The following is a 26,632-nucleotide window of genomic DNA, read 5'->3' as shown; positions in this document are numbered from 1 at the left end:
TCTTTTTTATGCTATGGACCAAACCCGTTAAGCAAGTCGTCCGTGGATGCCAGGTTGGGAACTACTGCTTTAGAAGATGATGAGGAAGAACTTCCTCACCAGAGGGTGGTGAATCTGTGGAATTCATTGCCACAGACGTCTGTGGAGACCACATCATTGAGTATGTTTAAAGCAGAGGTTCGTGGGTTCTTGATTAGTAAGGGTGTCAAAGGTTACGAGGAGAAGTGGGAAGAATTGGGGAGTGATGCCACTGTGAGCTTGGAACATGGACTGTTCCACGTAGCTGACAAAAAGGCAAGCATAGCTTACCTTACACCATTGTTTTTTTTTAATAATACAAAAGCTCCTTTGGTTTCCTTGCTTGTTCTTTGCACCAAGACTTTGAATTCAAGATTCAAATTTATTTGTCATGTGTACATTGAAACTTACAGTGAAATGCATCTTTTGAGTTAACAGCCAACACACTCAGGGGTGTGTTTGGGGCAGCCTGCAAGTGCCAGTGCCATTGTCCCCTCTAATTTGTAATGACCAATGTGCCCAAAAATCGTGTGCTGTGCAACTTTTTGCTCAGTGACAACAACCGGTGCGCACTGAATTTTATATAGAGAGGTATTCATTTTAACGGCTAGCAAAACACTGACAATAACAACTTTGATCTCCTCTGGGTTTGATTGTTTTCATCTCATTCATCTGCACTCTCACAAAACACACAAAGCAGATAATGAAGGATTTTTTTGCCGGAGCTTCTGCACACCATCCATATGAGATTTGCTTGCTAAATGATGCTTTAAAAAGTCAAGTTTCCAAATATCACTCCACTTCTTCCCACTTGCAAATTCTCCAGCAACTTTTGCATCATGGCAACACCAGTTTCTGTATTGTACATAAATGTTTGTTGCAGCTGCACATTCCTGACCTCATGAGCTTTCGGTGTAGCGGTTTCTACCATTTCATTAAGACATTCCGCTTTAAATGAACGGGCAATTCTGCTGCTTTACACGCCGTTTGGAATTTGACATACTGAATCAATAAGTTCTTCTATAAAAACAGCACAAATAATCTAGTTCTAAAATCTGCAGATAAGTCTTAGAAACATAGAAAACCTACAGCATAATACAGACCCTTCGGCCCACAAAGCTGTGCCCAACATGTCCTTACCTTAGAACTACCTAGGCTTACCCATAGCCCTCTATTTTTTGAAGCTCCATGTATCCATCCAGGAGTCTCTTAAAAGACCCTGTCGTATCCACCACCACCACCGGCAGTGCATTCCACGTACTCACCACTCTCTGCGTAAAAAAACTTACCCCTGACATCTCCTCCATCTCCTCTGTACCTAGTTCCAAGCACCTTAAAATTGTGCCCTCTCATGCTAGCCATTTCAGCCCTGGGAAAAAGCCTCTAACTATCCACACGATCAATGCTTCTCATTATCTTATTCACCTCTATCAGGTCACCTCTCATTCTCCGTCGCTCCAAGGAGAAAAGGCTGAACATTGGGGAACATTCTCATAAGGCATGTTCCCCAATCCAGGTAACATCCGTGTAAATCTCCTCTGCACCCTTTCTATCATTTCCACATCCTTCCTGTAGTGAGGCGACCAGAACTGAGCACAGTACTCCGTGGGGTCTGACCAGGGTCCTATATAGCTGCAACATTACCTCTCGGCTCTTAAACTCAATCCCACGATTGATGAAGGCCAATGCACCGTATGCCAAGTCATCGCAAGCTCCATGTTGTTCAACACACTGCAGATCAGAAACTGGAAAAGGAAATGTGATTGTGGTCGATCATGAAATATACTTAACATGCCAACGAGTTAGAGGGTGACAGGCTTGTGTGTGCAGTTTAAATTCCTTTGCGTGCTAGTAGCAAAAGACGTGTGCACACGCGCACACCCTGGAGGGAACACTGGTCGCCACGCACTCTGGCACCAGAAAAGCATGTCCGTAACACAGAACACAACAAGCAACAAAACAATCATAATTCCTCCTACACACACACACACACACACACACACACACACACACACACACACACACACACACACATACACATACACACAGACACACACACACACACACACACACAGACACACACACACACACACACACACATACACACACACACACACACACACAGACACACACACACACACACACACACACATACACACACCCACACACACACACACATACACACAGACACACACACACACACACACACACACACACACACACACACACACACACACACACACACACACACACACACACACACACACACACACACACACACTCCTTCAACCCCAGGACAGGCCTCCAGCCTTCAGTAGATATGGACTCAAGCATTCTAACCTCCTCAGCACACTGACAGAAGTCTGGTGTCTGTGGGGATGCCTCAGTTAGCATGATTCTATTACAGCTAAGGGTGTCGGAGTGTGGAGTTCAATTCTGGCATCCACTGTAATAAGTTTGTACATCCTTCCCATGAGCACATGGGTTTCCTCTGGGTGCTCTGGTTTCCTCCCAGAGTCCAAAGATGTACCAGCACAGAAAAGAGTTCAAGTTACACTTACAGTTTCTGAATTGAAGCAGGATTGTGCTAAAAGAACTAAGTAAGCTCATGATTGATTTATGGATTGTACTGAGAAATTAATCCTTGTGTGAAAAACTCAGGTCAATTCTCACGACCTCTAGCCTACATGAATCAAGGAAGTGGAGGAGCTGTTCAGATCTCTGACTACAGATGTTGGGAGGGAACAGTGCTGAATGGAAGTGAGTAGGAGTGGGAACGAGGGACTCTGCATAATTGGCCATTGTATAGCAGAGATTTTAACATCTGAATAAACTGGCAGCCTAGCGGGTAGCGCAGCAGTCAGTGTTAACATTTCACAGTGCCAGTAATCAGAGGCTTGCAGTTAAATTCCCACTACTATCAGTAATTTGTCCGGCTGGCACCCACACCGGACTTCGAAGCGAGTGGTCACAGGTTCAGATCCGGCCGACTCCTTGCAGACTTTCCATTCGTACTCGGTCAGCTAGCAACTCATCAGCCTTGTAAAAAACAGACAGATGCTAAAGAAATGGCAAGGTTGCCGTCTGATGCACGGAGAGGAACAACAACAATCTGTAAGATGTTTGTATGTTCTCCCTCTGACCGTGCGGGATTCCTCCAGGTGCTGCGGTTTCCTCGCACTTTGCAAAGATTACAGGTCAGGGTCGGGGTTAGGAAGTTGTGCGGAGATGCTCTGTTGAAGCCGGAAGCATGGCGACATTTGCAGGCTGCCCCAGCACATCCTCTGACTGTGTCGGTCCTTGATGTGAATCACTCTATGTTTCAATGTTTTCATGATAAGCTCATGTTTATCTTTAATCCAAGACAAGGATGTAATTCTGAGGCCTTATAAGACATTGGTCAGACTGCACTTGGGAGTATTGTGAGCAGCTTTGGGCTCCTTATCTAAGAAAAGGTGTGCTAGCGTTGGAGAGGGTCCAGAGGAGGTTCACGAGAATGACACCAAGAATGGAAGGGTTAATGTATGGGGAGTATTTGATGGTACTTGCTGGAGTTCAGAAGAATGAGGGAGGAACTCATTGAAACCTATTAAAGATTGAAAGGCCTAGATAGAGTGGGCGTGGAGAGGATGTTTCCGATGGTTGGGGAGACTAAAACCAGATTACGTAGCCTTAGAATAGAGGGGCATCTATTTAGAACAGATGAGAAGGAATACCTTTAGCCAGAGGGTAGTAAATCTGTGGAATTCATTGCCATATCCAGCTGTGGAGGCCAAGGCAATGGATATACTTAAAGCAGAAGTTGATAGGTTCTTGATTAGTTGGTGTGTCAAAGGTTATGGGGAGAAGGCAGGAAAATGGGATTAAGTGGGATAATAAATCAGCCCTGATGGAATGGTGCAGCAGACTTGATGGACTGAATGGCCTAATTCTGATAATAGATCTTACCTTTCTGTTCAACAGATGCACTCCTAGTCAGCTTTGCAATGAATAACTAATGCTCTTGTGGGGGGGAGCCATTCATCAGAGAATCACCACAGACCTTTACAGCATGGAAGTTGGCCCCTCGGCCTATATCATCCAGACCCAACCAATTATGGCTGACTTTTTCTCAACTCCTTTCTCCTGCTTTCTCCCCGTAATCCCTAACAGCTTTACCACTCAAGAACTTATCAATTGCTGACTTAAATGCACCTCCAATGACGTGGCCTCCACAGGTATATCCGGCAACAAGTTCTACAGATTCACCACCCTTTAGCTGAAGATATTCCTCCTCTTCTCTGTTCTAAAGAAACATCCCTTTATTCTGAGTCTGTGCCCTCAGATCCTAGCCTCTCCTACCAATGGAAACATCCTCTCCACATCCATTCTATCCAGGCCTTTCAATATCTGGTAGGTGTCAATGAAAATTCCACCTTCTGAACTCAACCAAGTACAGGCCCAGTGCCATCAAACATGCCTGATATACTTGAATAATGGGGACAAACTATTTTTGGGGGACTCTCCTTGTTCCTCAGTATATTTGTCTGCCCACTCTACCAACGGACTGTATCAGGAATCCACAGAAATCACACATCCCAAAACAATGCAACACACACAAAATGCTGGTGGAGTTCAGCAGGTCAGGCAGCATCTATAGGGAGAGGAATAAAGAGTCAATGATTCGGGCCAAGACTCCTGGTGCTCATTGACGCCACATGGAGAGTGAGACGGAAGCGGATGTGATGAAGATTCATATAGCACAGAGACAGGTTATTCAGCTCAAGCTGCCCACCTTAGCTAGTCAAAGTCCAAAGTAAACTTATTATCAAAGTACATATATGTCACCAGGTACAACCCTGAGATTCGTTTTCTTGCGGGCATTCTTAATAAATCCATTACAGATGAAAGGCCACACCAACCTGGGTGTTCAACCAGTGTGCAAATGACAACAAATTGTGCAAATACGAAGAGAAAGAAAGGATAATAATAAATAAATAAGCAACAAATATCGAGATTTTGCAAAGACTGAGTTGCTTTTGGCCTGTATCCCTCTTTCCTATCCATATCCCTATCCAAATCGCTTTCAATAATGTTACTCAAAGGTTCAAAGGTCCAATTTAATGTCAGAGAAAGGTATACAATCTACATCCTGAAATGCTTTTTCTTCACAAACATCCACAAAAACAGAGAAGTGCCCCGAAGAATGAACAACAGTTAAACGTGAGAACCCCAAAGATCCCCCCGCGCATAAGCAGCATAAGCAACAATCACCCCTCCCCCACCAGCAAAAAGAAAGGCGCATCGGTACCATCACCGAGCCCAAGCGTGAGCTAAGCAATAGCAAAGACACAGACCAAAGTTACCCCAAAGGCTTCGCAATTCATCCGACATTCGACAAACCACAGGTTCTCTCTCTCCCTGGCAAGGGAGAGGGTGGTGTCCCCCATTATTGCACCTACCTCAGCTGCTATATTTGTTTATTTAGAGATAGAGCACGGATTGGCCCTTCCAACCCCTCGAGCCATTCTGCCCAGCAACCTCCAACAATCCTGATTCCTGGCAGGCAGGATAAATCCACTGCCCTCTGCGTCAAGGGGTTTTCCCTCTGATCCATTTTAAATCATCCCCCCACACCCACCACCCCATGTTAACCCTCATGCCCTCTAGTTTTTGGTTCCCTTTCCCTAGGAATAAGACCCTATCTACAATATGCTCTTCATGATTTTATACAAGTCTACACAGTAAAGCCCTACCCTGCCATCATCTACCTGTAACTCAGAATCTCACATCCTGGTAACAGTCTCATAAACTTTCTTCATGTGATGTCAAGAATACTGCTTTTAACAGACGCTGGAACTGAAGGACATGACTGCCCAGTGTAGCATTATCTTCAGCAACACACACAAGGGCTGGAGGAGATCAGGCAGCACCTATGGAGGAGAATAAACATTCGGCATTTCAGGCCAGACCTATCTCTTCTTGTCCCATACTCACAATCAGGGCAGGGCCAGCTGAAGAATGCAGCAGCAAGGGGCAGGGACTCAAGGCAGCCATGGCCATGTTATAGGCACCGAACATCGTCCCAAGCAGAGACAGGGATCCCAGCAGCAATAAGGACCTGCAAAAAAGAGAAGACAAGAAGCTTGGCAACTTTTTTTTGCAACATTTGCTGACAAACTGCCTCCTTGATAGTAGGTCTAGGCATTCTGATGATCTGTGCTATGGATCTAGAACATTCTTTTCTGACGATATAATCTATGGATTGTCCAAAGGAAGAGTTACGTTAGTCACAACGTCAGTGAATGACCAGAAAGAATTGGAAATGGAATTGGGTGACTATCATCACATGTACTAAGGTACAATGAAAATCTTATTTTATTTATATGACATTCATATAGATCATTTCTTTACAACAGTGCACTGAGGTAGCACAAGGTAAAACAATAGCAGAATGCAGAATAGAGTGTTCCAGTTACAGAGAAAATGTACTGCAGGCGAACAAGAAGAAGCAAGGTCATAACGAGATAAATTCTGAGACCAAGAACACAGAACACAGGACAGTTCAGTACAGTTGTGGTTCTTCAGCTTACGATGTTGTACCAACCTTTAAACCTACTCCACAACCAACCTAACCCTTTCCTCCTACGGAGCACGTAACCCTCCAATGTGCCTATCTAAGAGTCTCTTAAATGCCCCAAATGTATCTGACTCTACCACCACCCCGGTAGGGCATTTCTGGCACTCACCACTCTCTATGTAAAAACCTACCTTTGGCATCCCCCCCCCCCCACCACAAATATTCCTCCAATCAGCTTAAAAGAGACCATATTATCATATGATGGACCACTCAAGAATCTCATAACAGGAATCTTTATAAATGGAAGTGCTTTATAATCTGGATATTTCCACTCACTGGAGAGTCTAGTGGCCATGACAATCAATACCTTCAGACGTGATTAGTGCATGATAATTGACCAGCCTGGAAGTATTTGAAACAAGAAATATTTGTGGCAGGGTGGTGGGGTGGAGATGTGTCTCTACCAAAGGTGGTATGAGGTGACCCTTCTCTCCGCTAGCCTGCAGCTCACCCTCGGGCGAGGTGTAGCACCTGCTTAGCCCCCGATCAGGGTCACGTGAAGCCATGGGAACAGGTGGTGGATGGTCGTATGAGCATCTCATGGACATCATAGGGCCTGGTTATGCCACCACTGGCACCAGGCAGACAATCTCCAAAGAGCATTGATAACGGCTGGGGTCACCCGTCTTGAAAAGACACTGCCCAGAAGGCAATGGCAAACCCCTTCTGTAGAAAAGTTTGCCGAGAACAATCGTGGTCATGGAAAGACTGTGATTGCCCATGTCATATGACACGGCACATGATGATGAGGGTAATGGACCACTCAGGAGTCTCACAACAGAAATCTTTACGACTCTAGAAGTGTTTTGTAGTTTGGATGTAGAGCAGATATTTCCACTTGCTAGAGAGTCCAGTCCGGTGGACATGAATATCAATAATCCTCAGGTGTGATTAGTGCAATGGAATTGACCAGTCTGGAAGTATTTGAAGCAAGTAGTGTTCATGGAAGACGTACAAAAGATGCTGCCCGACCTGCCGAGTTCATCCAGCTTTTTTGTACGTCTTGATTTGACCGCAGCATCTGCAGTGCACTTTGTATTTAGTGTTCATGGAACACAGATTCATTTACTTATCACGTGTACATTGAAACATACCATGAAATGCACCGCTTGCATTAACAGCCGAGTATGTGCTGAGGAGCTGCCTGCTAGCGTCGACACACATTCCAGCACCGGCACAGCCTGCCCATGATGTCCAGCAGGACAACAGCAGCAAAACGAGCTCCTTTCCTCCCCCGCAATCAGACAGTCCGCTAATCCCAACACAGGTTGCTTCTGGGTGTCCAGCTTCCAGCAGACTCCTGGACTTCAGACATCAGGCCTCTAATTTCCCCATTAGACTCACAAACATTGGGCCTACAACATCTGGACACAGCAACCCAGGGCGTCAACCATCGCGACTCCACTTCTGACTCGCTGACTTCAGTCTTCGACCTTTGATCTTTGTTATTGACTCCCGAACTTGCTAATCATCTTGGGTACTAGGCAACAAAGTACCCAGGACACCTTCAGGGAGCGGTGTCTCAGAAAGGCAGCGTCCATTATTAAGGACCTCCAGCACCCAGGGCATGCCCTTTTCTCACTGTTACCATCAGGTAGGAGGTACAGAAGTCTGAAGGCACACACCAGCAATTCAGGAACAGCTTCTTCCCCTCTGCCATATGATTCCTAAGTGGATATTGAACCCATGAACACTACCTCACTTTGTTAATATATATTTCTATTTTTTGCACAATTTTTAATCTATTCAATATACGTATATTGTTACTTATTTATTTATCCTTCTAAATTATGCATTGCATTGAACTGCTGCTGCTAAGTTAACAGATTTCACAACACATGCCGGTGATAATAAACCTGATTCTGATTCACAAGGCTCCAAACTCCAGGCCTCGAACTCCAGACAGGCAAGGGCCTCCATCCCCGGAATGAGGGGAAGAACGTAAGAGGAGGACATGCAGAGGAGTGAGAGGAAACTGCTGTTGAGCAGCTGGGCCAGAGATAACGTGTCAGAGCTGTAAATTCAATGAATCCTGAGCCAGGCTCCCAATAGTCTTGTTGAGCTATCTGGCCTTTTCATGCCAGTTCTTTTAATGGCAACCTTGCATTCTTGGTCAAGTTACGACCTGGCAACAGCTCATTACCAGGGTGGCATTGTAGTGTGGTTGGAGATCACTTTACAACACCAGAAGATCATCAGTCTGGGTTCTATTCCCACCACTGCCTATAATTTGTTCTCCCTGTGACCACCCCCCTCCCCCATGAGCTTCTTCCAGGTGCTCCAGTCTCCTCCCACTTTGCAAAGACATTCAGGTAAGTTATGGGCATGCTAGGTTGGCACCAGGAGCATGGCAACACTTAACAACTGTCCAGCACAATCCACTTTGATTCGACGCAAGACAATGCATTTTGCTGTATGTTTTAACATTTTGTTGTTCACGTGACAAATTCAAGCTAATCTTTCTCATTAATGTTTCTCCTTTAACCTTGGGCAATTCACTTCTACAAACATTTGTACATAGCCAGTGCCAGCTCTATCCCGTGACTAGTTCCGATACTGGCAAACATCCTGTGCTTACATCATTCTTCCAGTCGTAATGTGTTCTCATGCAGTATCTGTGAACCCTGCACCTTCACAGAAGAGATGAGCCTCTACACTGAGAGCACCAGCAGGAATGGAAAGTACGCTCCTTATTCAGCTGTTCGTATGAAGGTGGAGTGAACCATGGTTTTAACATGGAGTTAGCGGGTAACTTAAATCCCGACCAGCACCTGAAGGTTTATAATATCTTACATACAGTATATGACCCAAGTATAAATTGTACTATAAATGTACTATTGTTAGCAGAATGATCTTCAGATGGTGATGAGAAGGCGTACAGCTTGAGGGGAGCTGCAGCAACAACCTTGCACTCAATGTCATTAATTGTGGACTTCAGAAAGGCTGAGACGAGAGAACACACACCAGTCTTCATAGAGGAATCAGATGTGGAAAGGGAGAGCAGTTTCAGGTGTCAACATCTCTGAGAATCTGTCCTGAGCCCAACACATTGATGCAGTTACAAAGAAAGCACAACATTGGCTATATTTCATTAGGAGTTTGAGGAGATTTGGTTTGTCACCAAAGACACTCGCAGATTTCTACAGAAGTACTATGGAGAGCATTCTAACTGGCTGAGTCACTGTCTGGGGGGGGGGGGGGCGGTGTGAAGCTACTGCACAGGATCAAACAGTTGCAGAAAGTTGTGAACTCAGTCAGAGCTCCATCATGGGCACTAGCCTCCCCAGCACCCAGAACATCCTCAAGCAGTGATGCCTTAAAAAGGCAGCATCCATCATTTAGGACTCCCACCACCCAGGACATACTCTGTTCTCATTGCTACCATCAGCGAGGAGGTACAGGAGCCTGAAGGCACACACTCAATGATTCAAGAACAGCTTCTTCCCTTCCTACATCGGATTTCTGAATGGACATTGAGCCTACGAACACTTCCTCACTATTTTTTTTATTTCTATTTTGCACTACTTATTTAATTTAACATATATATATTTACTGTAATTTACAGTTTTTTATTACTATGTATTGCAATGTATTACTGCTGGACAACAACAAATTTCATGTCGCATGCCAGCAAGATTATACCTGATTCTGATTCTAAATGTAATAATTGCAAACAACAACTGGAGTATTAAACACCAAACATCGACCAAGAATAGAGAACATATGAATCAATCCTGAAAAAAATCATCCCAACCTGATGAAGATCCACACACCAATGTTTCATCAGAATACACAGCCAGCCTGACCTGACTCTGACACATGTAGTCAGAGTTAATCAGGATAGGGTCAGGTAGGCAGGCATTAAGTGAAAGTTCAAAGTTCAAATGTACTATCAAAGTACGAAGTGTGTCACCATGTACTATCTTGAGTCTTGTTTTCTTGCAAGGATTTACTGGAAAATAAAGAAATACATTAGAATTTCTGAAAACCTATAAGTAACAATTCGGGTAGATGGAGCTTGTCAGCCTGGGAAGGCAGTCCATCTAAGAGGGGGAAAACTCTGATTTCAAACCTCCGCTTCCTTGCGGCCATACCCACTTATGGGAAAGGCTTTGGGAGTAAATCCTGAGGACAAATCCAGAGCTGGAGTCCCTAAGGCGGTCCGGCGTTGCCTTCAACCTCGCTCTGGTAAATCCTGTGACGACACCGGTGCCAAGCTGTATCAGCCCTTGCCCTTCCCTTGGACAACATCAGTGGCGTGGAGAGGGGAGACTTGCTGCTTGGGCAACTGCCGGTCTTCCATACAACCTTGCCCAGGCCTGCGCCCTGGAGAAAACTTCCCAGGAGCAGATCCATGGTCTCGCGGGACCTTCGGATGCCATACATTAGTAACAAAAACAGACAAACAACCAATGTGCCAAAGAAGACAAATTGTGCAAATAATGGAAAATAAATAAATTATACTGAGTTGTAAATTCCTTGAAAGTGAAGTTGTGAAATCAGTTCAGAGTTGAGGTGAGCAAAGTTAGCCACTTAGGTACAGGAGTCTGATGGTTGTACACACAGAGTGATGGGTGCCTGAAGTGGACCATCGAGGTGATGCTGGAAGCAGATGTGTTAAAGAAACTGTTAGATCAGGGGTTCCCAGCCTTTTTTACAAATAGCAATAATCACCTGTGGACCCCAGGGTGGGAACCCCTGTGTTAGATAGACACATGGATTTGCAGGGAATGGAGGGATATAGATTGTGTTGTTTAGTACAGATTCATATTTGGCATGGACACTGTGAGCGTCAGGACCTGTTCTGGTGCTGCACTGTTTACTTACTCATTTAGAGACAGAGCGCGGTAACAGGCCCGTCCTGCTCAATGAACCCACGCTGCCCATCGTGTGACCAGTTAACCTACTTTGGGCTGTGGGAGGGAACCAGAGCGTCTGGAGGGAACCCCTGCGGGAGAACAGGCTGAGACAGGAATTGAACCTCATTCGCTGGCACTGTAAAGTGCTACGCCACCGCACCACCCTGTTTTGTGCTACCAGTGCCTCCAGTACTTTTCTGCCAGGGTCAGACTGACTAATACAAAATGGAAGGCATTTAAGGTGAGAAAGTTCAGAAATGTTGTGTGGGGCAAGTAAGTTGCTTTGACAGCTTTAGGCTTGGACCCTATCAAGGGTGGTAATGGAAGTAAATATGATAGAGGCATTCAGAAGGTTATTACACAGGAATATGCAGAGAATGGAGGGACCTAGAGATACAATGCAGAAAAGGCACCGTCCAGTAACCCACCTAATCACAGGGCAATTTACAATGACCAATCCACCTACTGACCGGTACGTTTTTTTGACTGTGGGATGTAACTGGCGCACCTAGAGGAGAGACCGTACAAACTCCCGACGGTATTGAGCACCGAACTCCAAATCGCCTCGAGCTGCGATAACGTCACGCTCACCACTGCACCGCCGTGGCGCCCATACGGACCTTGTCTAGGGAGTAGGAATTGGGCTTTTAATGACTAGTTTAATTTATCCAGCACAGAGCAGTGGGCTGAAGGGCTGTTCCTGTGCTGTTTACTTCTATTTTTATTTGGGGCAGGACCTTCCTGCCACTGAGCCACACCGCCCAGCAACCCACTTATTTAATGCTAACCTAATCACAGGGCAATTTACAATGATCTATTAACCTACAAACCAGTCGGTCTTTGGACGGTGGGAGGAAACCAGAGCACCCGGAGGAAGACCACACCTTCGCAGGAATAACAGAGGACGCCGGAATTGAACTCCGAGCTCCAGAACGCCCCTAACTATAAAAGCATCGTGCTAACCGCTACACCACAGTGGCACCCTTATTGTGTATCTGCAGAAGGGGTTAGGATTTTAATGACTGGTTTAATTTGTTTAACACAACGCTGTGGGCTGAAGAGCCTGTACCTGCGCTATGTCCTATGTCCTAAATCGGCCCTTGTTGAATGATGAAAGAACAGAATGCGGCGAGGTCATTGTGACCTGCAGAGTAACAAGAAAGTGCTGACGGAAGGGAAAATCAGCAGCACGAAGGCAAAGAGCAGAGTGCAGCCAACAAAATTCTAATTAGTGCCTTCCACAGGGAAAGGAGAAAATATTATAAATGGTGATTGCTTCCCAATTTGAGACTGCTCTGCATTAACATAGACTTTAACTATTGCAGCTCTTCTGAAGTGTAAGGGAGATTTGATAGTGGTATATAATGCAGGGTACAGATTTGGGTGGTGGGGAGGAGATACGTCTCTACCAAAGGAGGTGTAAGGCACTCCTTCCCTCCGCTAACCTGTAGGCCAGCCTAGGGCAAGGTGTAGCACCAGCTGAGCCCCTCGATCAGGGTCACGTGAAACCACTGGAACAGATGGTGGATGGTCGTATGAGTAGCTGGTGCATATCACAAGTCCTGGTTATGCGACTACCAGCACTAGGCAGACAATCTCTGAAGAGTATTGATAATGGCTGGGGTCACCTGCCTTGTTAAAGACACTGCCCAGAAGAAGGCAATGGTTCTACTTCTGTAGAAAAATTTGCCAAGAACGATCATTGTCATGGTTAGCAACTCACACAAAATGCTGGAGGAACTCAGCAAGACCTGTTGGAGGGTCTCAGTCTGAAACGCCGACTGTTCTCTTTTCCATAGTTGCTGCCTGGCCTGCTGAGTTCCTCCAGCATTTTGTGTGTGTTGCTCGGATTTCCAGCATCTGCAGGTTTTCTCTTGTTTGTGAATGGTCATGGTTAGACCATGATCACCCACGCCAGACAATAGGGCACATGATGAACAAAAAACAGGGTCAGGCTTTTTCCACTGAAACTATAACTAGAGGTTATAGGTTAAGGATGAAATGTGAAATATTTAAGGGGAACGTGAGGAGAAACTTCTTCACTCAGAAGGTGGTGAGAGTGTGGAATGAACGGCCAACGCACGTGGTGAATGCAGGGTAGGTTTCAACACTTAAGAGAAATTTGGATAGGTACTTGGATGGGAGGGGTGGGGGGGGGGCTATGGTCCCGGTGCAGGTCAATGGGACTAGGCAGAATAATAGATCAGTATATACTAGATGGGCCAAAGGGCCTGTTTCTGTAATGTAAAGCTCTATGACTAAAACTCTATTTATAGCACACTCAATCCATCGCAGAATCATTAGAGCACAGGAGGAGATAACTCTGCCATGGATGGTTCCTGGCCTGACTGTGAAAGGATGAGGTTTGGGCATGAGGCTAGCAACCCCATCCCATAAAAACCCAAAGCTACAAACACAAACAAAAGCTCCAAACAACTTAATCCTGGAGGAGGAAGGATCTTCGACAACTTGTAAAACTGGCCCAAGACAGAGGACTACGCCCCAGTAGGGATGATGGGCTTACTGACTGACCGCAGGAAGCCATTTGGTCCATTGCCAATCCTAGCAATGCAATCCCTTTACTTCCAATCCTTCACTCATTCCCCATCGCCCTGCAGTGGTGTGCCTCAGGGATCTGTTCTGGGACCCTTACTCTTCGTGATTTTTATAAGTGTCCTGGATGAGGAAGTGGAGGGATGGGTTAGTAAGTTTGCTGATGACACAAAGGTTGGAGGTGTTGTGGATAGTGTGGAGGGCTGTCAGAGGTTACAGAGGGACATCGATAGGATGCAAAACTGGGCTGACAAGTGGTAGATGGAGTTCAACCCAGATGAGTGTGAAGTGGTAGCTACATTTTGGTAAGACTAATCAAAATAGGACATACATAGTAAATGGTAGGGTATTGAGGAATGCAGTAGAACAGAGTGATCTAGGAATAATGGTGCATAGTTCCCTGAAGGTGGAATCTCATGTGGATAGGGTGGTGAAGAAAGCTTTTGGTATGCTGGCCTTTATAAATCAGAGCATTGAGTATAGGAGTTGGGATGTAATGTTAAAATTGTACAAGGCATTGGTGAGGCCAAATTTGGAGTATTGTGTACAGTTCTGGTCACCGAATTATAGGAAAGATGTCAACAAAATAGAGAGAGTACAGAGGAGATTTACTAGAATGTTACCTGGGATTCAGCACCTAAGTTACAGGGAAAGGTTGAACAAGTTAGGTCTTTATTCTTTGGAGCGTAGAAGGTTGAGGGGGGACTTGATAAAAGTATTTAAAATCATGAGGGGGATAGATAGAGTTGACGTGGATAGGCTTTTTCCATTGAGAGTAGGGGAGGTTCAAACAAGAGGACATGAGAACCCTCTCTCGCTGCTCCCCATCTACAATTCCTTCGGCCCTTCAACTTTTCGATCACATTTTGACCCAGACCCGCTATTACAGCCATATATCCTTCCTTGGACCGTGTCTCCGCCGCCAACTGACTCCAGTTGGCTTCAGGATCCGTTTTCGAGCTTCTCAAATTGGACCTTCTGAGGATCCCAGGTACTCACATTTAATTGACTCTGCCTCCCGTTGTTTCTCCCGTCGAGCTCTGAGGGTGACACTCTCCGCCATGAGAAGGTACCTGGCGTCCCTATCACAATCCCTTCCACGCCCCCGGGACACTTTTTTCTCCGTTTGCAATGGACCTGTCCGTTATTTCATCCTCTGTCGGATCCATGTGTGCAATCGCCGTTTCTTTGACTTTATCACGTCCTGCAAGGATCGCAAGATCTTCCATCTGCAGACCCCAGAGCATGGTCTTCGTATCGCGTCTCCGGCCCCGGTAGTCAATCTCAGCTGCCCCAGCGACCCAGGGCATATTGAAAACCCGGACTCCAGCGCCATCACCACGTGTTCCAATGGCCATGGATTCACCCTGGCCGTTGATCTTGGCTGCCCCAGCAACCCAGGGCATATTCACAACCCGGACTCCAGCACCATCAACGCGGGTTCCAACTACCATGGATTTGCCCCGGCCGTTGATCTCTGCTGCCCCAGCAACCCAGGGCATATTCACAACCCGGACTCCAGCACCATCAACGTGGGTTCCAACTACCATGGATTTGCCCCGGCCGTTGATCTCGGCTGCCCCAGCAACCCAGGGCATATTCACAACCCGGACTCCAGCACCATCAACGTGGGTTCCAACTACCATGGATTTGCCCCGGCCGTTGATCTCGGCTGCCCCAGCAACCCAGGGCATATTCACAACCCGGACTCCAGCACCATCAACGTGGGTTCCAACTACCATGGATTTGCCCCGGCCGTTGATCTCGGCTGCCCCAGCAACCCAGGGCATATTCACAACCCGGACTCCAGCACCATCAACGCGGGTTCCAACTACCATGGATTTGCCCCGGCCGTTGATCTCGGCTGCCCCAGCAACCCAGGGCATATTCACAACCCGGACTCCAGCACCATCAACGTGGGTTCCAACTACCATGGATTGGCCCCGGCCGTTGATCTTGGCTGCCCCAGCAACCCAGGGCATATTCACAACCCGGACTCCAGCACCATCAACATGGGTTCCAACTACCATGGATTTGCCCCGGCCGTTGATCTCGGCTGCCCCAGCAACCCAGGGCATATTCACAACCCGGACTCCAGCACCATCAACGCGGGTTCCAACTACCATGGATTTGCCCCGGCTGTTGATCTCGGCTGCCCCAGCAACCCAGGGCATATTCACAACCCGGACTCCAGCACCATCAACGTGGGTTCCAACTACCATGGATTGGCCCCGGCCGTTGATCTTGGCTGCCCCAGCAACCCAGGGCATATTGAAAACCCGGACTCCAGCACCATCAACGCGTGTTCCAACGACCATGGACAGCTTCAAAGCGATTGTGCAACCACCGACTGTGACTCCAGCCTTGAACTCCAGGCCGGGTCTTCACATGCTGCGATTGTGACTCCCGTCTCCCCTTCCCCCACCACCACTCTGCAATCCCCTCTCCCTCAGATCCCATCGTCAGCTCCTGGGCCCTCAGAGGCTCCATCTTCCTCTCACTCCAACCCTCCCCTCTCCACTGACACCACCAGCCTCCCTCCCCCCTCTGATCCCATCTCTCATCCGTGCCGGGTCTTTACCATTCCCTCCGACCTTCAACTCTCTGAGGCAGAGCGCTCTGTCCTCAGTAAGGGCCTCAGCTTTGTCCCCCTTCGCCCACACCTCAGCGAGTTCCGTGTACGCCATGACGCTGAACTCTTCTTCCGCCGGCTCCGTCTCTGAGCTTACTTCTTTGACAAGGATTCTCCTACCCCCACCAATGACCCCTTCTCCTGTCTTCAACCCTCCTCCTCTTCATGGACACCCTGCTCTTGTCTTCTGCCTGCTCTGGATCTCTTTATTGCTAATTGCCGACGGGACATCAACCATCTCGGCTTCATCACACCGTGTTCCAATTCCAACCTAAATCCTTCTGAACGCTCTGCTCTCCGCTCCCTCCGCACCAATCCCAACCTCACTATAAAACCCGCTGATAAGAGGGGAGCTGTTGTCTGGCATACTGACCTCTACTTGGCCGAGGCACAGTGACAATTCTCTGATACCTCCTCTTATTTACCCCTTGATCATGACCCCACTAAGGAGCACCAGGCCACTGTCTCCTATACCATCACCAACCTTATCAGCTCTGGGGATCTCCCATCCACTGCCACCAACCTCATAGTTTCCACACCCCGCACTTCCCGTTTCTACCTCCTACCCAAGATCCACAAACCTGCCTGTCCAGGTAGACCTATTGTCTCAGCTTGCTCCTGCCCCACCGAACTCATTTCTGCATACCTTGACACTGTCTTATCCCCCCTTGTTCAATCTCTTCCCACCTATGTCGTGACACTTCTCATGCTTTGAATTTTTTCAGTGATTTTATGTTCCCTGGCCCCCACCGCCTTATTTTCACCATGGACGTCCAGTCCCTATATACCTCCATCCACCACCCAGACGGTCTCAAAGCTCTTTGCTTCTTTTTGGATTCCAGACCTAACCAATTCCCCTCTATGACCTCTCTCCTCCGTCTAGCGGAATTAGTTCTTACTCTCAATAATTTCTCCTTTGGCTCCTCCCACTTCCTCCAAACCAAGGGTGTAGCCATGGGCACCCGTATGGGTCCCAGTTATGCCTGCCTTTTTGTTGGCTTTGTGGAACAGTCCATGTTCCAAGTCAATACGGGTATCCGTACCCCTCTTTTCCTTCGCTACATCGACGACTGCATTGGCGCTGCCTCCTGCACACATGCTGAGCTCGTTGACTTCATTAACTTTGCCTCCAACTTTCACCCTGCCCTCAAATTTACCTGGTCCATTTCCGACACCTCCCTCCCCTTTCTTAATCTTTCTGTCTCCATCTCTGGAGCCGGCTTATCTACTGATATCTACTATAAGCCTACAGCCTCTCACAGCCATCTGGACTATTCCTCTTCCCACCCTGTCTCTTGCAAAAATGCTATCCCCTTCTCACAATTCCTCCGTCTCAGCCGCATCTGCTCTCAGGATGAGGCTTTTCATTCCAGGACAAAGGAGATGTCTTCCTTTTTAAACAAAGGGGCTTCCCTTCGTCCACCATCAACTCTGCTCTCAAACGCATCTCTCCCATTTTCCGCACATCTGCCCTCACCCCATCCGCCCGCCACCCCACTCGGGATAGGGTTCCCCTTGTCCTCACCTACCACCCCACCAGCCTCCAGGTCCAATGTATAATTCTCCGTAACTTCCGCCACCTCCAACGGGATCCCACTACCAAGCACATCTTTCCCTCCCCCCCCTTTCTGCTTTCCACAGGGATCACTCCCTATGCGACTCCCTTGTCCACTCGTCACCCCCATCCCTTCCCACCGATCTCCCTCCTGGCACTTATCCTTGTAAGCAGAACGAGTGCTACACCTGCCCTTACACTTCCTCCCTCACCACCATTCAGGGTCCCAGACAGTCCTTCCAGGTGAGGCGACACTTCACCTGTGAGTCGGCTGGTGTGGTATACTGCGTCCGGTGCTCCCGGTGTGGCCTTTTATATATTGGTGAGACCCGACGCAGACTGGGAGACCGTTTCGCTGAACACCTACGCTTGGTCCGCCAGAGAAAGCAGGACCTCCCAGTGGCCACACATTTTAATTCCACGTCCCATTCCCACTCTGATATGTCTATCCATGGCCTCCTGTACTGTCAAAATGAATCCAAACTCAGGTTGGAGGAACAACACCTTATATACCGGCTGGGTAGCCTTAAACCTGATGGCATGAACATTGACTTCTCTAACTTCCGTTAATGCCCCTCCTCCCCTTCTTACTCCATCCCTGACATATTTAGTTGTTTGTTTTTTCTCTCTCTCTCTCTGCCCATCACTCTGCCTGTTCTCCATCTCCCTCTGGTGCTCCCCCCTCCCCCTTTCTTTCTCCTGAGGCCTCCCGTCCCATGATCCTTTCCCTTCTCCAGCTCTGTATCACTTTCGCCAATCACCTTTTCAGCTCTTAGCTTCATCCCACCCCCTCCGGTCTTCTCCTATCATTTCGCATTTCCCCCTCCCCCCACTACTTTCAAATCTCTTACTATCTTTCCTTTCAGTTAGTCCTGACGAAGGGTCTCGGCCCAAAACGTCGACAGTGCTTCTCCTTATAGATGCTGCCTGGCCTGCTGTGTTCCACCAGCATTTTGTGTGTGTTGTGTGACATGAGTTGAGAGTTAGGGGGCAAAAGTTTAGGGGTAACACAAGGGGGATCTTCTTTACTCAGAGAGTAGTAGCTGTGTGGAACGAGCTTCCAGTAGAAGTGGTAGAGGCAGGTTCGATATTGTCATTTAAAAAAAAAATTGGATAGATATATGGACAGGAAAGGAATGGAGGGTTATGGGCTGAGTGCAGGTCAGTGGGACTAGGTGAGAGTAAGTGTTCGGCACAGACTAGAAGGGCCGAAATGGCCTGTTTCCGTGCTGTAATTGTTATATGGTTATATGCCAGCAGAGATTGGGATAGGACCTAGATGCCTGGTGGCACTGCACTGCCCACCTTTTACCCCTGAGTAAATACGTTTGTCCTCTCATTCCTTCTTGTGTCTCTCTGCCCAGAATTACACACTCAGTGGCCACTTCATTAGGTACACCTGCTTGTTAATGCAAATATCTAATCAGCCAATCACGTGGCAGCAGCTCAGTGCATAAAAGCACGCAGATGCAGAAAAGCATGCAAACACTGCTGTCTGCACGGTCTCCCCATGACCGTGGGTTTCCTCCACATTACAAAGGCGTAAGTTAATTCTCCATATGGGTGTAATTGGGCAGTGTGGGCTTGTTGGGCAGGAAGGGCTCTTACCACACTGTATCTTTAAATAAATATTTCTCAATATAAATGTAAACCATTCTAATAACGGCAGTCATCCTCTTTTTATCAAAGAGTTTATTCTATTATGGGATGACAGCAAGGCCAGTGTTTACTGCTACCCCCTGATTAAAATATTAATAATATCTGTCCTTACAGTCAGGCCAGCGTGGATCAAAACACTGGAAAATACAAATGAAAAATGCAAGTGATGTTTGCTCCGAGAACATTGACGGTCGGGGACATCGCAGTAACTCTGCTGTTGAATGTCACATGCAACTGCTTAGGGTTCGCTCTTCAAGTATGAGTTCCAGTTTGTTGTCATCAACCATCGTCATGCATACTGTCAAACGGAACAATGTTCCGCATTGCACAAACACAGCACATAACTCACACGCAACACAGTGAAGAAACATTGCCACGAATAAATTAACAAATAATGAAATATATTCCAGGAGACTGACATTTAGCATATGGTGCATTTATGTCCCAGGTCAAAGAGTAAATAGTAAGACTCCAGTGACACTTCAGACGTGATGAGACCTGGGTGGTGGTGAGGAGTTCAGTAGGCTCACGGCCTGGGGGAAGAAGCTGTATCCAATCCTAACCGTCCTTGCCCTAATGCTATGGTAACTCCTGCCTGATGGTAGAGGATTAAAGAGATTGTGGGAAGGATGGGAGTGACCTGTGAAAATGCTAAAGGCCCTGAGTACGCAGTGTTCCTGACAAATATTTATTTATTTTATTGAGATACAGCGTGAAATAGGCCCTTCCAGCCCTTTGAGCTACACTGCCCACTGACCCCTGATTTAACCCTAGCCTAATCACAGGACAATTTACAACCCACAAACCCGTACAAACTGGTATGTCCGTGGACTGTGGAAGGAAACCGGAGCACCTAGAGGAAACCCACGCAGTCACGGGGAACGGTAGGAATTGAATCCAAGTCTCCGGTGCTGTAAAGCGTTGTGCTAGCCACCATGCTACTGTGTCACCCCGAAGGGTGGAAGAGAGACTCTGATGATCAGACCTCACAATCCCTTGCTCCTATCCTTAATAATGAAATTGTCAATCGTACTTGCAGGCAGATATTTACTGATCATAACACATCTTTCTAAGGGCGAAGAAATAGCAGGTCAACAGATCTCTTTTGCAATAACAGGTCTATTATTAAGCTTTCTGCAAAGCAGAACATTTTATTCTATTAAAATGCATATTTGCTTGCAGGCAAATTCCACTGCATTCCATTTCTGCCTTTCCTGACAGATTATTGTTTGAAAATTACAGGCTCAGTAGATGCATTAAGACATAGGAGCAGAATTAAGCCATTCAGCACATTGAGTCTACTCCACCGTTCAATCATGGCTGATTTATTATCCCTCTCAACCCCAATTCCCTGTCTTCTCCCCATAACTTCTGATGCCCTTACTAATCAAGAACTTAGCAACCTTCACTTTAAATATACCCAATAACTTGGTCTCCACAGCCACCTATGGTGATGAATTCCACAGATTCATTTCCCTCTGGCTAAAGAAATTCCTTCACATCTCTGTTCTAAAGGGGCATCCTTATATTCTGAATCTACTCTGATCATAGGCTCCCCCAATATAGGAAGCATCCTCTCCACTCCCACTCTATCTAGGCTTTTCAGTATTCACTGGGTTTCAAAGAATCGCCTCCTTGTTCCTTTAAACACCAGTGAGTACAAGCCCAGAGCCATCAAACAGCCCTCGTACATTAACCCTTTCACTCCTGGGATCATACTCATGAACCTCTTCTGGACTCTTCTCAATACCAGCACATCTTTTCTCAGAGAAGAGACCCAAATCTACTTACAGTACTCCGTGTGGTCTGATCTGTGCTTTTATATTCTCATGCTCTTGAAATTAATGCTAAATCTCAGCCACTATAGAGTGTACTTCAAGTAATTAAAACCAATCTGTAACGTTTAGAAACTCATAGACAGCACACCTAAAATTGTCATAAGAGCCCTTCTGTGTTCCCTAATGACATTCAGGGATAATAACCTTCCCACCTTATTCCCCCTAGACCACCCACTGCAGTATTCACTCTTAACCAGTCAGTGGCCACTTTATTAGAAACACCCGTACACCTGCTCATTAAGGCAAATATCTAATCAGCCAATCATGTGGCAGCAATTACATGTATTAAACCACGCAGACATGGTAAAGAGGTTCAGTTGTTGCTCAGACCGAACATCAGAATGGGGAAGAAATGGGATCTAAGTGACTTTGACAGTGAAATGATTGTTGGTACCAGATGGGGTGGTTTGAGTATCTCAGAAACTGTTGGGATTTTCATGCACAGCTGTCTCTAGAGTTTACACAGAATGGTTCAAGAAACAAAAGAACAAATCCAGTGAGTGACTGTTCTGTGGGCAAAAAGGCCTTGTTAATGAGACAGGTTAGAGGAGAACGGTCAGACTGGTTCAAGCTGACAGGAAGGCCACAGTAACTCAGATAACCACGCGTTAGAACAGTGGTGTGCAGGAAAGCAACTCTGAATCTTAACACTTTGTACCTTGAAATGGATGGGCTACAGCAGCAGAAGACCATGATTGGCACTTTATTAGGTCCACTTAATAAAATGGCCTCTGAGTATTTGTGTCTGTTTTTGGTCAATGTTTAAGTTATTGAAATGATAACCAGATTATTTGTTCCGCTGCCGATTGGAATGAATACAATTTAACACTGACAAATAGAAACAAAAATGGTCTTCAAACCAAATGTTTCCTCATATGGACAGATAGCAATTGACAAATATACTCTGTGGCCACTGAGTATATGTTCATGGGTTCGGGCTGCTGTAGCCCATCCATTTCAAGGTTTGATGTGTTATGATTCAGAGATGCTTTCGGGCACACCGCTGTTGTAACGTGTGGTTATTTAAGTTATTGTTGCCTTCCTGTCAGCTTGAACCAGTCTGACCATTCCCTCTGACCTCTCTCATCCACAAGGCCATTTCATCCACAGAACTGCCACTCACTGGATGTTTTTTTGTTTTTAGCACCATTCTTTGTAAATTCTGGAGACTGTTGTCTATGAAAATCCCAGAAGATCGTCAGCTTCTGAGATACTCAAACCACCCCATCTAGCACCAACAATCATTCCACAGTCAGAGTCACTTAGATCACATTTCTTCCCCATTCTCTGGTTTGGTCCAAGCAACAACTGAACCTCTTGACCATGTCTGCATGCTTTTACACATTGAGTTGCTGCCACATGATTGGCTGATTAGAGAATTGCATTAACAAGCAGGTGTACAGATGTACCAAATAGAGTAGCCACTGAGTGTATGCCCTCAATCTATGGGCAGCTTGTGAACATAAAAATTTAAAGAAAAAGAATGCCCCAAAAAGCTGGTGTCAAGTTTTTTAGACATCAATATGTTATTCAGAGTATGTTTCAACTTCTCTGTGAATCTGTCCCGGACCCAACACATTGGTGCAACACAATGGCTATATTTCATTAGGACCTTGAGGTGATTTGGTTTGTCACCAAAGACTCTTAGCAAATTTCCACAGATGTACCGTGGAGAACATTCTGACTGGTTGCTTCACCGTCTGCTATAGCAGCGTCAATGCACAGGATCATGGCAGTGTAGTAGTTTTCAGTACCACCGACACAGGTTCAATTCCTGCTGCTGCCTGTAAGGAGGTTGTATGTTTTCCCTGTGACTGAGTGGGTTTCCTCCAGCTGTTCTGATTTCCTCCCACACTCCAAAGACCTACCAATTGATAGGTTAATTGATCATTGTAAATTGTCCTGTGATTAGGCTAGGGTTAAATCAGGGGTTGCAGGGTGGGGCGACTCGAAGGTACTGGAAGTACCTATACCACACTTTACCCCTAGAAAAGGGTTGTAGGCCCAGCCAGCTCCATCACAGACACCCCTTTCCCCACCATCGAGGACAATCTCAAAATGTAGCGCCCCAAGAAGGTGGCCTCCATCATTAACGACCTTCACGACCTGGGACATGCCCTCTTCTCGTTACCACCATCAACCAGGAGGAACAGGAGCCTAAAGATGGTGTTAGGAACAGATACATACTGTACTTCCCCTCTGCCATCAGATTTCTGAGTGGTATTGAACCCAAAATCACTACTTCACTATTCAACTTTTGCACTATATTTATTTATAATGTTTTTAAAAGTATTGCACTGTGGCACGTGGCCAAGTGGATAAGACATCGGTCTAGTGATCTGAAGGTCGCTAGTTCGAGCCTCAGCTGAGGCCGCGTGTTGTGTCCTTGAGCAAGGCACTTAACCACACGCTGCTCTGCGACGACACCGGTGCCAAGTTATATGGGTCCTAATGCCCTTCCCTTGCATAACATCAGTGGAGAGGGGAGACTTGCAGCTTGGGCAACTGCCGGCCTTCCACACGACCCTGCCCAGGCCTCAGTCATCATCGAAAATCGGTGGACAGCCGGAGGAGAAAAACACTGTAGTGCAGTACTGTTTGTATTGCACCGTACTGCTGCCACAAAACAATATCTTTCATGACATATGTCAGTGATAATAAAGCCAATTCTGATTCTATCATTTCAGTAAAACCCATGGATCACCATTGTGACTTACCTGTTGGGCAGGATTAAAGCAATCATACAAGCGCCAGGGTTAGCAAAGGAACTCAAGGCAGCAGACAGGTGGTAGGCAGTGTTTCCATAGGGCAAACACGAGTAACTCTGCACTGGTGGTAGGAAGCCATTGGTCAGTGAATTCACCCAGACCACCAGAAGGTAAAGGAAGAGGAACTGATGCTTGGAATACCCCGCCAGCACTCCGCTTGTCAGATTTTGTGCATCAGCTGCCCGCGCAGAATTGGCGGCCTGTTTCTGAAGGTTGTTCATACCAGGGTTTTGGACGTCTGCTGGTCTCTTGGAGATGTATTTGCTCGATTCTGATTCAGTGGTGGAGACACAAACTACTTGATTGGAGACCCCTTCTTCGCTGGGATTCTTGTGAGGTAAGCAGGCGACCCGAGTGAGCAGAGCAAAAGCCACCAGGCAGAAGACCATCATGACCGTGAGGAAAACCAGGAAGGTCTCAGTGGAGAAGTTGGCAGGCAAGTAGCGGGCTTCGGTCTGGTGGAGACCTGCCCCATCAGTGATGTTCTCCGTGGTCACGTTGGCTGGTTTCGAGACATTCACACACATGATCATCCCTGCGCCTTGGCCAATGGCCACTAGACCCGGGAGAAAACCGCTCAGCCCTTCTCCGATGAAGTAGGTGGTGATGTACGAGGTCTGGAGCCTCATCATGAATGGGAGGAATGTCACGGAAGAGGTGCAGTCCACCAACGATAAGAAAAACGTCAGGATCAGAAATGCTGTGCTGTGCAATCTGCCCGCCAGGAGTGTGGTTTCCTTCCAAAAGAACACCATCAACAAGCTAGCCATTATCCCAATGCTGATGATGATGTAGATGGCGATAATCTCCTTCATCTTCCCTGGTGCAAACTTGTGCATGAGAGTGACTGACAGAGGCCCCACATTGGCCAGCTGGATAATGACAGTGAGGTACGAGGGGAGGTCCCAGCCCTCGGGAAGTACATTCACGATGAGCGGCAGCTCCACCCAGAGTCCGTTGATGGCGATCCACGAGCCCGTGCCGAATATACAGGCCAGGAGGTGCACGCCGAGCGCCATGGTGCAGCCCCAGACTGGTCAGTAAAGGGGACGGTGAGCGCTTGCATTCGAAGGTGGGCCCCCGAAAGTCGCACACGTTTCCTGAAAGCATGAAAGGAAAACAGTTAGCGTATTGGGCCTGTTTGGCGCTGCATGAATCTGTGGTAAGTTTGACAGTTTTAAGATGAACAGCTATATCGGGGTGTGGCCACTGTCACAGTCAGACAGCTACTTGGAGCCACAGGTGAGAGCTGAGTGTCCGGTGAGGACCAAAGCTGAGCAAGCTGCCCCAGAAGGGACATTAGCCCCTTCATCAGAGGGGCTACTCCTCGCTGGACACCCCATACACCCTACACTACTACACTTAACAAAGAAATGATTACTGCTGTAATGTATGGATCTATTTCATTTAGAGCAATCACCCCCCACCCACTTAGCACTACATATTGATCTGTTGTCTGTGCATGCACATTGTTCTCTCTCTCTCACTGCAATGTGAATATACACCAGTTACAACCATCTCCCATGTGCATGCTTTTATTTCATTGATATGTATTTGTGCACAGACACCACAAATGGGGGACGAGTATGAACCTAAATGTCCGAAATATCAGGAACTGCACCAAAAGTTACGGAACAAAACAGCGAGAGTTAAGCAGCATGAGGAGGCCGTCGCGGACACAGACAAACACGTGAATAGAGTGCATAGCAACAGTGAAAGACGTGCTGGATTTGAAGTGAAAATACCGTGGCAATGGTTTCAGTCGGGAAAGGTGACAAATAATATGGTGCTAATGAAGGCTGGGAGTCATATATTGAGAAGGTTGAGCTGTATTGTAATGCAAACAATGTGGAGGAACAAAAGAAAGCCTCTACACTTCTTAGCTGAATGGACCGAAGAACGTACAGTCTCTTATGCAACCTAGCAAAGCCAGCAAGCAAGACGTTCAATTAAATTGTTACAATTTCACAAAGTTACTTGAGCGCTGGTAATAGCTGAGAGATTTAGATTTTACAAAGGGAACTAGTCAAAAGATGAAAGCCTTTCCGAATACTTTGCAGAACTGCGCAAACTTTCCCAGTAACGTGACTTTAGAGATGGACTTTCTGATCCATTAAGGGACGGGTTTGTA

General features: G+C 46.8%; 1 protein-coding gene across 1 annotated transcript in view; it reads right to left on the bottom strand.

Moving 5' to 3' along the window:
- slc52a3-1 (solute carrier family 52 member 3-1) overlaps nt 1-26,632 on the bottom strand; it is a 51,694-nt gene that overhangs the window by 9,691 nt on the left and 15,371 nt on the right. Inside the window, exons 2-3 of the mRNA XM_073062124.1 lie at nt 24,451-25,601; nt 5,995-6,118 (exon numbers count right to left, since the gene is read on the bottom strand). Of these exons, the coding sequence (XP_072918225.1) occupies nt 5,995-6,118; nt 24,451-25,520 (1,194 nt within the window). The 5' untranslated portion in view covers nt 25,521-25,601. The remainder of the gene's footprint in view (nt 1-5,994; nt 6,119-24,450; nt 25,602-26,632) is intronic.

The sequence above is a fragment of the Hemitrygon akajei genome, chromosome 11 (genome assembly GCF_048418815.1).
Source record: "Hemitrygon akajei chromosome 11, sHemAka1.3, whole genome shotgun sequence".
NCBI lineage: Eukaryota > Metazoa > Chordata > Chondrichthyes > Myliobatiformes > Dasyatidae > Hemitrygon > Hemitrygon akajei.
This window is presented reverse-complemented; position numbering and strand designations above follow the sequence as displayed.